A 13,567-nucleotide genomic window follows, 5' to 3' on the forward strand; every position below is an offset into this window, starting at 1 on the left:
TAAAGCCAGGCCCACTCCTGACATAAATGACTCAGTTGTATAAAGACACCATATTTACACAATGAGTTTTAATATATTCCCAGGACTGCTGCTGCCTTTAGTGACATCTGACTGACATCATCTGTATCTGGACCTGTAGTGGCAAGGTGGGATGAGGCGTTGATAACACATCACATCAGCTGCAGTAGGTCAGGACAGCGGAGCAGTCGCCACAGTAGAGTTGAATCTACTCCCCCTCTTCTCTGGTGGGAGCTCTGCTGCTGAACTCGGCTCGCAGAGAGAGCCAAGGGGATGGAACAGTGCATCCTTTAAAAATGCATGAGGAGGGGAACCTTGGGACAGATGCCTTTTTATAGAGTGGTTTAAAAATCCAGTGAGTCACCTCATGTGAAAAACATTCAATATAGATGTGGTGCAGCGTTCAATTCCACAAGGGCTCCTCTGAATGAGGCCTGAAGAGATCCATCTGACGTGTTTGTGTGGATTAGTGGGGAGGTGGTGTTTCAGACATTCGGTGGATCTTTTGTCCTCATGTCTGCATTTAGATTGAGTGATTTGTTTAGAGAAATCACAGTGATGCTGCTGGATTGGGCTGCTCAATGAAAATGGAAAAGACTCAACAAAATATGAGGATGATATTTTTTGTAGGGGTTGCTGCAAAGATACTGTATTTGACCATTCTAAACTAACTACATAGTAGAAACTATGGTATGTTTAGATGTGGTGTGTATTTTTGTATGTTGCACTACAACTATGTATTTGTTCAGCTAGCATATATATTGTCTTAACATAGTATCTTGTTTTAAAGTATTTTATCAGACAGTAATATAACATGATATAGGCCCATGTTTTACACACTGTGGAGGAAGGTGTAGGCTATCAGGCTATTCACCATTGGTAGGCCTATTTATAGGCTATATTTGTCAACATCCATCCCATGATGGAGATGTAGTCTATCTATTTCCAGCATGCTTTACACGGGGTAAATAGGGTTGACCCTGTTTGGGGATAGTGACCACAAAGTGGAAATGTAAAAGTTGAAACCACGTACCGCCAAAGCCTCTTCCGGGACAGCTATTAATGGTTGTCCTGTTTTACTGTCCATTTACAGCAGCCCTCAGGTCTCATGCTCTTACCCCGAACTTTAACTCTGAAAGGCAGCGCTCCAACGGAGCCCATTAGATTTTCTCATCGGAAGCTCAGAAACTCTGGGTATCAGTTGTGAAAAATTAACTAGGGAGCCAGGATTCCATTACACTCGATGTCGTCTGAATCCTTGATCTAGCACAAATGGAAATCCAGTTCAGTATTCCAACATCATTTGACTTTCATATGATAAAACATTAATGCACGTGCTTGTTCGGTGGCCGTCCCCATGGTGCTGGGCAATAACTGGAGCGCGAGAAACTGCAGCGAAATGGGCCAGACTTTAGGCCTATGGACTGTGAACTTCACATCATGGAGGACGCTTCTCCACTTTTGTCATAGGCCTACACATTCTTCTGACAGTAGCATAGGCATAGGATACATGCAAACTAATAACGTGTCTATTTCAGTAGACCTAAGCTGCATATTGTCGTATTACTAATCTGAATGTTATTGTTTTGGTAACAGTGGGCCAAGTAGGACACAATGCCATGGCATGCCTTTACATGTGTGCTATTGACCGTCATAAATTCATCATAAGCCCACAACCTGTTCAGTCATTGTAGCCTAAAATATTACATGTAAACTCATAATGAGCTAGATTTGTACTGACCTCACCTCGGCTTATTCTTCAATGGTGACGACATTAGGATAGCCCACATAGTGATACATATGTAAATGCGTTTATATCCTTCCTGTATTAACAGTGAGTCAGCGTCTTATAGGCCTAGCTCACATATCGTCTCTCTCTTATTACTGCAAGCAAATTCCGGTAGATGTCAGTAACAGCACGCTTAATGTTAATGGTGACAGGTTGAACTCGTGCCAGTGCTCAGGGCATTGTGAGCACATGCTCTGCTCCGTGTGTAATCCATTCTACTGCTCTAAACGGAGGTTAAATTGATAAGAGCAACCAGGCTCGAGTCAATCTCCAACGTTTTGTTAAGTGTAGGCGCGGTTTATAGGCTACTTATGGCGCTATAGGTCTGCTCCACATATGATTACTAATTATCATGAATTAGGCTGCCATTGCCGTTTCTAGTTTCCCATTATTTACATAAACTAAAAATGATTTTGCTTTATTTCAATCAATTCTCAAATATGCCCTGACAGTCATATTTTTGTTGGTGCAATGAAATCCTTTTGGAAAGGGTGCTGGAGTAAGGAACGGGGTTTTGGTTCTGTGCCGTCCTTTGGATAAGAAAGTAATTTTTTGTAAGATTAATCTCTCTAAAAACCTGTACTGATGTATTTCAAATTCTGAAATCTTTCAGTCAGTCTTCATCCCAACAGATCATTAGCCAGTGTTTGTTTTTAGAGGTGATTGGTTGTGTCCTACCTGTTGACTATTTGAAACAAAAACAACAAATATATTTAAAAAAAAAAGATATAGCCTAACTGTAGTTGTATGTTATTAATGCCAATAATTATAATGTTATAGGATATGTTATGTGATAACAACAATTATACAATGTACACTAATATGTCTATAAAAATGACATCATCATAGTTGTAGCCTTATTTATAGATGCTGCTTGTTAAAAGAATACTTGGTAAATGTTTGGTAAACGTTTATAAAACACATTTTCAACCACTTGGCCTAAATTTAAGGAAACATTCCATGAGTTTTAAACAACGTTTTTTAATTGACCTCGGGATATTTATAATGCTTTTAGCTATTTTTACGTGTGGAGATAGGCTCCAGACTTGTTGCATTGTTCCATTCATTACGATTTCTAAGCCAGTTTAGAAATGGTCAGTGTCAAATCCCGAGGATAGACGGAGAGGGTGAAAAGGTGATTACTGCCTTCAACTGGCGGCCAATATGTCGCTCGTTATTCGTCCTCGGCTGAGCGGGTTCTGGGTTTGTGGCTGAGTCCACCCGGCGCTTTCAATGCTATTACTGGTGAAGGGATTCGTTTCGCCTGGAACTCTCCCTTCAGTCACAATAGATCCGTGCGTTCACTGACAGACCATGGAACAATCGCCAATTCACAAGGGAAATGTGTCACAAAATCGCCAAAGTCCAGCTATTACGGCATTCGTTTAAATGGTTTATTGCTAATAAACTCCTCTCGAATTATGTATTTGCTGGGACGTCAAAGATTATTTAGTAAATGAGGCAATTTGTAAATGGTTTCATGATTGTTGGGCAGAGTCACAATAGGAGGCGCAGAGGACTATCAGTGGCTTGGGGGGCAACCTCTCCGGCGCAGCGGGGCTCTCTCTCTCTCTCTCTCTCTCTCTCTCTCTCTCTCTCTCTCTCTCTCTCTCTCTCTCTCTCTCTCTCTCTCTCTCTCTCTCTCTCTCTCTCTCTTTCCCTATCTCTCTTTCTCTGCTCAGTTTACTTTTATAATTTTTTACCAATTCACATCCTCGATGCGTCTTCTTTGTCCTCTATCCTTTTACTGACTGACATGATCTCTATGAGTGAAATGGACGTTTGTTGCTTCTGAACTAGACAGACAGTTGGACTATGTAATTCTGTCTGGAAATCTCACTGAACAGAACATTTATTTTACAGGACTACACCACTATGTCAAAGTAATTGGAAATATGGTGTAGTTTTGGGTTGCATTATTTCCTAAATGTTACAATTGAATGCGGTTACTTTGTTGAAAATGTGCGCTCTTTTTTTCAAAGAAAAATGTTCTTCATCATTGTCAAGATTATCTAAGACTGAATCTGAGGGACATTATGCAAACCGCTATGAAATAATTATAATTTTAAAAAAACTATCAAGAGGCTCATAAGCAAATTCATTCCAAATGCTATGTGTAAATGTGTGTAAGATATTTTATCTTTTGGTAAAAGTGTATTTATTTGATAAGCCTATTTTGTTTTATAATGCATAGATATGCAATGTTTAGTCATCAGAACCAAACATTATTTCAATATCAAATAATGAATCATGCTAAACTATTAAAATAATATTGTGAAAATAATTTTGTGCACAGGTTTTGGCAAACTAATGTTATAGTCCTATTTCTCTCCATGTTTCTCTCTTTGGTGGTGTGTTTTTGTTTTCTGTGATCAGTGCATGCATTAATGCCATCTAAGATGGCATGAGAATAGCTGTTGAAAACACAGGTGCTAGCGGTATTTAAGATGCTCATGGGTCTGTCTGCCTAGTGGGCAGAAGGCGCGAGATCAGAGCTATGCCCAACACTCCACCCCCTCCATTGAGCAGTAGAGAGGTGAGTTTCGGATGAACAAGCTAAAGTTGGGTTGCTTTCATGTTCTGCTTGTTTAAAATGTGTTATGGAATGGTACAAGTCAGCATTAAAGCATTTTCCCCTGTGCTGACCAGTTTTAAACGGTAAGCTTCAGAGGAGGTATGATCCCATCTGCCTATGGTTCCAAGTTATTGTTCAAACGGCTGGCTTATACACCACTTATCCTGTATCATAGCCTCTCGTGACCCCTCAAATACTATTTAATAGAATTACAGTTTTAAATCAGTAGTCTTAGAAAGGGAAGCATGTTTATCACAGGCCCTGCATGCCATGGAAACATCATACAGGTTCTTTATGGCATTCCCGAGAACAAATCATAGACTGCTCCCTTTTCAGTTTTGAACAGCATGGAAATCCCCCTTTTTTCATGTTCTTCTCTAATTTACTAAACACACACATATTCTTGTCCAAACCTATGGTCAAAACATCTAGTTGTTCTAATATGATCCTTTGAAATCCAAAATATGCCTCGAATTCCTTGAAATATTGTGTAAAAATGCATGCTTTGAGTAGCCAATGAAAATAGTTTCCAAATTGCAATTGAATACACCCTGAATTGTATAAAAATTATTATAATAATCCAAGTTTGCCTCAACAGTTAGTTACCTGTTGTCTAATAAACAATTGTTTTGTCACTGAAACACTTAAAAACACTGAACTTGTGTTTGTATGGCTCAGTATAGCTTTCTCCACCAATACTACTATAGGCTACAAATAGTTTTAATTCTACGTCTTACCTTTTTCAAGGCCTACTTGAAAAGGAGGGGGAGCGTTTTTAGCCAGAAGGCCCGGTCCTAACAAGAACGCCTGCACTGTGCGCTGTGAAGCTGCGCGGCTGCTGCAGGTGCTGAATCCGGGTCAGAGGGAACTGCCGCTCTTTGAGAGCTGCATGAATACACACGAATAGAAAAGTTGTGTTCAGTTAACCGATGAAATCAGCGAAAAACAGGGCAGTGCAAGCCTTTCTCACTGCAAACCATGGCCAAATAGTTTGGGGCTGCCTCTATGCTTGCAAGGTTATGGGAATAGGACAATTAATCCATTATTCTGTTTGTTTGACACACGCACTATAGACCAGACACACAGCTAGGGATTGAAAAAAAAAACATGCCCGACCAATGTTGCTGCACTTGTCTCACATTCTCGTTTACTTTCTGTAGGCCTACGTATTTAGATCTGAGTATCACACACGCCGATTACTCCTGGCAAAGTTATTTTGTCTCATGATACATATTCGACTTGACAGATCACGAACGAAAGCCTGCACTAGTAATGATCCCTGATGAAACAACAGACCTCATCCACTTATAATTATAGGTAATATATGTTATATGTTATATATAGGCCCATGCCACGAGCAAAATGTCAACCACCTGCAAAGTAAAAAATGTGCCAAATGTCAATAGGCCTATTTGTATATAAGAAAGTTGTATTTTCTGAATAAGTTTAGTAAGAATAAATACATACAAGTTTATTTAACTTCCATTTAAAATATTTGTACGGTTGTGTGGGCCAGCTTAAATACAATTATGATCCACTTCTATAGAGACTATATGATTGTTATAGCGGACATCTGCGTTATAATCCCCCCCATCCTTTTTATTGATAACAATTCTCTTCAGTTTCCGATTAATTTCATCTTCATCATGGCTGGGACTTGTCGTCGCCAATAAACGAATGTGGTCTGAAGGGGCTGCTGCGGTGATAAAGATCAGCTATGGTCTCCACTGACCCATGCGGGTGATAGGCCCTATCTTTCTGCTGCAGATGCATTTAAGAGTTAAAACGGGCTTAAATACAGATTTATCACAATCACAACTTCCAATGATTGCGCTCGAATCAGTTCATTTTTTTTCAGCACTTAGTTTGCACTAGGGCATAGTTATTTTTTATTAATGTTGTTTTAGGGTTGTTTTGGTATACATCTCACGGTGAGAAACGATATGAGTAACCGAGCTAGCCTATGGTCAGTGAAAACTGATTTAGCATCAATTGTGTCAAAACAACACGTGGATAGGACCGAATACGACATTGAGAATTTGACATGACATTCTCAGTAAAACACACACACATTACAGACACATTCAAGTACCGAGTTAGATAAGCGAGTAACATTGTATAAAAGTTGGTTATTGGTGTACCTTGTAGTTAGTTGAAGTTGTTGTCATGTGAATATTCTGGGTTGGAATATTGTCAGAAAAATACATCCATATCTACGGACATTCCAATGAGGATCTTGGCCACGGAATGTATTCTGTTCTCACTATCACCATTTATTCGTTTCACTTTATGTCAATGTCTTTTAGTTGGACTAAGGATAATCATATGATATATTCAATACATGTCGCCTAGCCTTTTTGAAATGCAGCTCATTAAGATATTTACATTTCAGTCATTTAGCAGAAGCTCTTATCCAGAGCGACTTACAGTTAGTAAATGCATACATTTTCATACTGGCCCCCCGTGGGAATCGAACCCACAACCCCGGCGTTGCAAACGCCATGCTCTACCAACTGAGCTACACGGGACTATACATGTAAGATATCAAGAGTGTCAAAGACATATGACAATGCCAATGCCGATACAATTGATACACTACGTGCATACACATGCATTCTGTTGTGTGTCTTAAAAGTTCATGCTGTTGACCTGTTTAATTGAGCTGTTCGTTATTATTCCACCAACATAGAATAACATAGTTGTAGCCTCAGAAGTATATGCTCTGGCCTACTTATTTCTCCTTTCAAAAGAGACGTCCTGTCCCCACAGTGCATTGAACACTAATTATTTTACAGCTACAAAACATGTTGGACGGGTTTTAGAGAACGTGAACTCTGTCTAAGAACAACTGTAATGTACCATCATAATTATTTTCAGTTCACTTGTAAATATACAAGTTATTATGATTGGTTTTGAATTTAGGATAGAATGCAGGGAGAAAGCTTTTCTGGGGGGAATGCTCTTCCATGGGTAAAGAAAGGCTCTTTCACAATGGGAGATTGAGGCAGGGGAGGAGTCCACCATGCTTAGTCCATTTAATGGCGCGTTTACTTAATTTCTGTATTCACTGGCAACCATAAACAAAAGGGGAAACGGGACTCTGGTTTAAGAGCTAGGCCTACATTACTCTGACGTTTACCATAACACATGCATATATTTAGGGGGAAAAATATTTTTGTTCAACATCTTGTGTATGGCTTTGGACACGTAGGCTATTTGTGTCGCCTAGTATCGTAAAAGGACCACAGCATGCGCATCAGAAACATCATGCTCGTCTGAGCATAATATTACCACTTCTCAACATATATGCTCATCAACGCTTGATGGTGGACAATGAACACTCACTTAATAGAGAGACTTAATGCAGAATATATAAGAAAATGGAATACTGTATTTTGATTTAGAAATATACATGAACATAAACACGCAAGAAGGAAACCTTGAATAATAAGCGCTTTAGGCGACGCACGGGGAAATATACGACTGGAATTGTCATTGAAGAATATTCCAATGTTTATATTAAATCGTTTTGCATAACTGTGACTGATAACAGGTGTATCTAGCGTCATTATCCATGTTAGGTATAAAAACAAACTACCTAACAAAACGTATAGAGCACTTTTTTACGTTTTGACAAATATTTTATGTAGGAACACCAAGTCAAGAAAAGTGAACAAGGATAGAAAAGATGGAGAAGGGAGAGCAACATTATGTACAAGCATATCTACACATAGGATATTACAGACCGGGAGAATGATCGCATTATTTACATATCTACACATATAGGATATTACAGACCGGGAGAATGATCGCATTATTTACATATCTACACATATAGGATATTACAGACCGGGAGAATGATCGCATTATTTGAGATATACATAATTCAATATAAAATCTTGAAATAAAAATAAAATCTGATACAGTCATAACGATTCGGTTCCACATTTCACCATTCACCCCAGACAGGCAGTGACAGAAGTGTAGTAAAAAGGTGCTTATAACGTAAATGATTGTCTGATGATCATAAAGTAAAACAGGATTGCATCTTGGCTGAGCGGCATCATCACTTGGACTAAAACAGAGATGAAATGGCGATAAACACCCTCTGGTAATTAATTCCCTCTTCTCGATGATCCTTGTAGAAATATTGAACAGGGTATTTTTCCCAGATACAAAAAAACATCATGCAGGTAGTGGTGTGTGTGTGTGTGTGTGGGGGGGGGGTGGTGGATCCATTGAAAGCGCTTTAAAAATACGTGTTTAAAAAAAAATCTTTTTTTAAATATTTATATCAATTGGTCCTTTTTTCATCCCCGATATTTCATAGGTTTTTTTCTGGTCCATATTTCCTGTAAATATTTCTCTTTTTTATATCATACGTCGCACTCGGAGTCACTGGAGGTTACTGAAAGAATGGACGTTCCAGTGTCAACTCGCTCTGTCATACTGGAGATGCTGGTAGTAGGACTGGCCGCGGTAGACGGCGATTCCGCCGAGCTGCGTGGAGTGCACCCGGATTCTGAAAGGGACCGCATACCGTTCTGTCCTATTCCCTGGTGCTGAAGTCTGGAGAATATAAAGAAAGGGAAAATAACATACCAATTAAATACAGTGTCCCTCTGCAAAATTCCGCTCAGCCTGCTTGTCATTCACTCCCTGCCATGCCTTTAACAAATGCAGCTCTCTAGCCTTCATATAGGCCTAACGGGGGTAAGAATAGTCTAAAACAAAGCAGAAAATAAATATGAAATATGGGGAAATATGACAGTGTATATTAGAGTAATAGGCTGGTTGTTAGTTATTCTTAAACCATGGCCAATGTAATTTGAGAACTGTCTTTTATCGTTGATTTTGTCATATCCTACATCCAAATGAATGACAGACTACAGGCCTACATCCAAATGAATGAGAGACTCCATTTTTCTGATTGTTTTGATTTACTGACACGTCAAATGTGGAATAATTGCAATCATGCTAAATGAATCAATCCATGATGTAGGCCTCCGATTTTATCACTGAGAAAATGCAGATGAAAAAATGTAGCTGTGTTCTTCTATTCAATTTTTTCACCAACTTTTCTGTTTTTATTCAGTTCACCAATTTGTCATTAATTATTGCATTGCAAATGTATAATAGTCTACACACATTGTGAATCGAAAACATGGCTGCAAAACAGGCTATAATTTCAGAATAAATATTTTGTATTTATGTTGACAGCTAATATCAAATGTTATGCATCAATCATTTCCAAACGTCTAAAGTCTAATGTATACGTTTCGTATGTGTAAAAAGCACCACGAATAAAAAATAATAATAATGGTAACTGAACATACATTCATTTTGAAACTCTAAACCTGTCCCGTGTAGCTCAGTTGGTAGAGCATGGCGTTTGCAACGCCAGGGTTGTGGGTTCGATTCCCACGTGGGGCCAGTAAGAAAATGTATGCACTCACTGAAAAACTGTGTCGCTCTGGATAAGAGCGTCTGCTAAAATGTGAATGTAATCTTTTTTGTGTGTGGTTTCTTAGTCTACACGGGCCTTTTACAGCTGCTACATGTATCGTCTATTATTTTGATTAAACAACTAACCAATAACCTATTTGATCGTAGGTGTTTTGTTTTGTTTACTGTTTGTGAACAAAATCTATATCACCCCTGCAGTGTATGTCAAGTTTTCAGACCAAAACGTTCACTTGTTGAGAGAAGATAACAACACTCTGTTGGGTTTCAAGATGAGAATCAAGTAAAAACGTAGCATCACCACAACATGCTGTATTCCAAGTTTAACAGACATCCTTATCAATCAGTATTTGCTGTTTTGTCTGGAAAATAGGACAACTTCAAGATTTGCAGTGCTGCTGATTTTCTTTGTGTGTACTTCCTGTTTTGTTATCTAACGCATACATTGATGTTTTCATTTAGCTTATCAGGGATACTAGCATACCAGCGTAGCCTAGCCTACACGTTTTCGAATTTGGAGAGAGTTGTGTGTTTTACGTATAAGAATGTTTTACGCACGAAAATCTTTGACACATATTAATATATTTTGGATTATTTTGGACAGCAATAATAGTTAGATGTTTCTGTACACGCTTTGAAAAAAAGGTTATATATAGAACCGCAAATAACTATTTTGTGTAGCCCCTGATTGCATAGGTAAATGAGTTGCTCATTTCTAACCCCTCTATAACCTTGTTAATTACTACGATGAAGTTTTACATTTACATGGTATATTTGCATTCAGCTTACAGGAATTAGTTTAGCCTATTTGGTCCTGTTAGCCTATGCTTTGACAAATGAACAGCGCACTGACCTGTTTTTTGCTGCGGCGGCTCTGTCTCGTTGCCTCCGGTTTTTAAACCAATTTCCGACTTGTGTAGGAGTGAGTCCAGTGGCTTGAGCCAGTTCCCTTTTCTTGCTAGGGTTTGGATATGGGTCCTGAAGGTACCACTCCCTTAACAGACCGCGCGTCCTCTCTTTGAAACAGTGCGTCTTCTGCTCCCCGTCCCAGATGGTCCTGGGCAGGGGGAACTTCTTCCGTACCCTGTACTTGTCAACCGGTCCTAATGGGCGACCGCGCAGCTTCTCGGCCTCCTGGTAGTGTGCCTCCAGCCACATGGCCTGCAGTTTGCCATGGGAGTCCTTGGTAAACTTGTGGTTCTCCAAGATGTGATAAAGGTCTCGGAAGTTCCCGGTGTGGAAAGCAACCACTGCGCGAGCTCGCAGGATGGACTCATGCTTGTTGATCTGCTCGCATGCTCCCGGTGCCACCGGCAGGGACCACAGGAATCGTCCCAGCCGTTCAATGTCTCCGGTTTCCTCCAGCGTCTCACAGACGCTCGCCACTTGCTCCGGAGAGAAGTTGAGGGTCGGTAGCGCAAACATTGACAAGTCTTCTGGAGACCTGGTGGGAGTGCTGCTCGCCAAGAGCACAGGGCGCTCAGTGATGTTTGGCAGGAAGAAATGGGAGGGATAAAGCTCTAAAGGGGATCTGAAAACCATGGAATGACCTGAGAGAGAAATACAATTATCAAGAAAAAGAAACGACGAGTAAAGATTGTAAGATTCAATAGCTATCGCCTAATGACACCAGCCTCATAATATCTCCCCCTAAATCCACCGTGAGTGTAGCATTGAAACATTTTGTTTCACTTTTCTATTGGTCTTCTTGGTGTGGTTGTGAGGTTGTCATGGCAGCCCTGCCAATCACTGTCAAGCGTGCCAATCATAAGCCAGTACGTAGACTAGGGCTTTCACCACTTCTGTTGCAAGCACTGGGGGTTATCAGAAACTCCAATCTCAACACTACCCTCCCACTGCACAGCTCTCGTGAAGTATAAGACAAGGCTTGCCTATTTGTTGAATGGCGATGAGCAATTAGTGGGTGGAATATTATTGCGATCTTAACGAGGCTCATTAAAGCTAAAGAAGATATGTAGGGGAGAGATGCTTAGGAGGGGTGCTTAGTGATGACAATCGGGCAGGAACACGTTTGAAAAATCTGTTTGTAACAGAGTCAATTCACACCATATTTTGGGGTAGTTTTGCCATTTTGCCACATGTGAACCCTTTTAAATTTTGGTGAGGGACGAAAGCAATCATTTAGGCCCATGGGGCGACTAGGCTATAGGTTTTTGTCTAAAGGCTATGGTATATTGCGCAACATGCGTAAAAAATAACGTTATTTAAACGAAGAAAACATAATATAGTCAATTTGATAAGGTTTGACATGTCTGTCTGACTTACTTCCGAATATGAATCGGAAAACACGATATGTCAATATTATCGTGACAGTCTGGGCACTTGCTTTGCTCAGAGCCCAGCAGACAGAGTGCCTCCACCCGGGCTGGTGAGGGTGTAAGGCGCAGTGGCTCACCCTCTAGTCGGGCTTGGCCTCGGCTGGTATTAAGCAGCAGAGCAACCCTGGCCCACTGCCCAGCGTGCGTTTTTCCAAAAAGTGTTTTCATGTTAAATAAATATCTATGCGTTGCGTTGTAATAATTAAATGTTGATCAACTGGACCATTTCAATTAAGAACGTTTTGCCAATGGTATTGTCTTTGATGCAGCTCTTTCGCTGTAGGCCTAGTAGTTTTGGCGACCATGTTTCAAATTGTATCATTTTGGTGAAAATGATTAGTCTGCCACAATATAACCTAAAGAAAACTAGGCGTATTACATTATTTCATTTTCACAAACTATAGGCATGATCAATAACCACATATGTCACTGGGTTCGGTTAAGAGGCCACTTCAGTAGCCGTAGCTCTGTGGTTTTCATGTTTATTACAAAAGCGACTGTAGGCCTACTGCCTCCTATTTTGTCAGGGCTTAGTTGGTGTTAAAACTGTGAGTTCGCAGTCACGAACAGTGCTCACATTGTATAAGCGCATGTATTAGACGTAGTGAAACACAACATCTAGACTTCGGCTAATCCGGCCTCAATCAAGCTGACATAATTATCCTATGCCGCCTTTCTAAATCATTCAGGAATTCAAAACGTTTCCTTCTCTTTCTCCAGCCTCAGATGTTTGCATTCCCCGCCATCTTCCTACCCGACCGGCTCCAGCATAACGGAGAGTAAGTAGCATGCACATTTGTGTTTTCATTTTCAGTTTATCATATTCACTTCCTATTACAATTACTGTGAGTTTTGTTCCAGTGGCTGCATATACCATATTTATACCATTGCTTTGTTTTCGTGTGTGTTTGTGTGTGCTATAGGGGTGGGGTTTTGATCATGTTGGAGGCGTTAGGGCAGGTTGTCTTTGGGATCAAACCTGTTTGCTCCCTTGTCACACAAAACTCAGGAGAAGTAATTTCAAGTGGCACTTGAATTGGTCCAATTGGAAAGCTTCTTGGACTGGAAGTAACCTAGGTTATTTCCATGCTGGCTATGGTCGTGTTAAACTAACCCCCCTCCTTCTCGCTGGGCCAATATTAAGAGGGGGCTTAACGGAAAGTACTCTGAATATTTAAAGCTGCTCTGCTTGTGTCTCCGGTCTACACATTTACCTGATCAATATGCATGGACTCCAGGTATTACGTAGAACTATGTTTTTAAGGAGACGGAGCCTAGTTGTAAGCAGCCCTCGCAGGCAATTCGGAAATCACTTAGGTGAAATGTAAAACCTGAATGGGTTTGCAAAGCCAGTGGTAAATCACATTATTCTTACATAGCCTA

The 13,567-nt window shown here is 40.2% G+C and overlaps 1 protein-coding gene across 1 annotated transcript; it reads right to left on the reverse strand.

Annotated features, from left to right (window-relative positions):
• Window positions 1-8,758: 8,758 nt before the first annotated feature.
• On the reverse strand, window positions 8,759-11,387 carry LOC311126714 (homeobox protein SIX3-like; the record flags this gene model as incomplete). Its single annotated transcript, XM_084200706.1, has 2 exons — window positions 8,759-8,951; window positions 10,699-11,387. 2 exons carry the CDS (start codon window positions 11,385-11,387, stop codon window positions 8,759-8,761), a joined length of 882 nt encoding a protein of 293 aa, XP_084056832.1.
• Window positions 11,388-13,567: the final 2,180 nt, after the last annotated feature.

This window comes from Coregonus lavaretus (genome assembly GCF_964263955.1).
Source record: "Coregonus lavaretus genome assembly, contig: HAP1_SCAFFOLD_9264, whole genome shotgun sequence".
Classification (NCBI taxonomy): Eukaryota; Metazoa; Chordata; class Actinopteri; order Salmoniformes; family Salmonidae; genus Coregonus; species Coregonus lavaretus.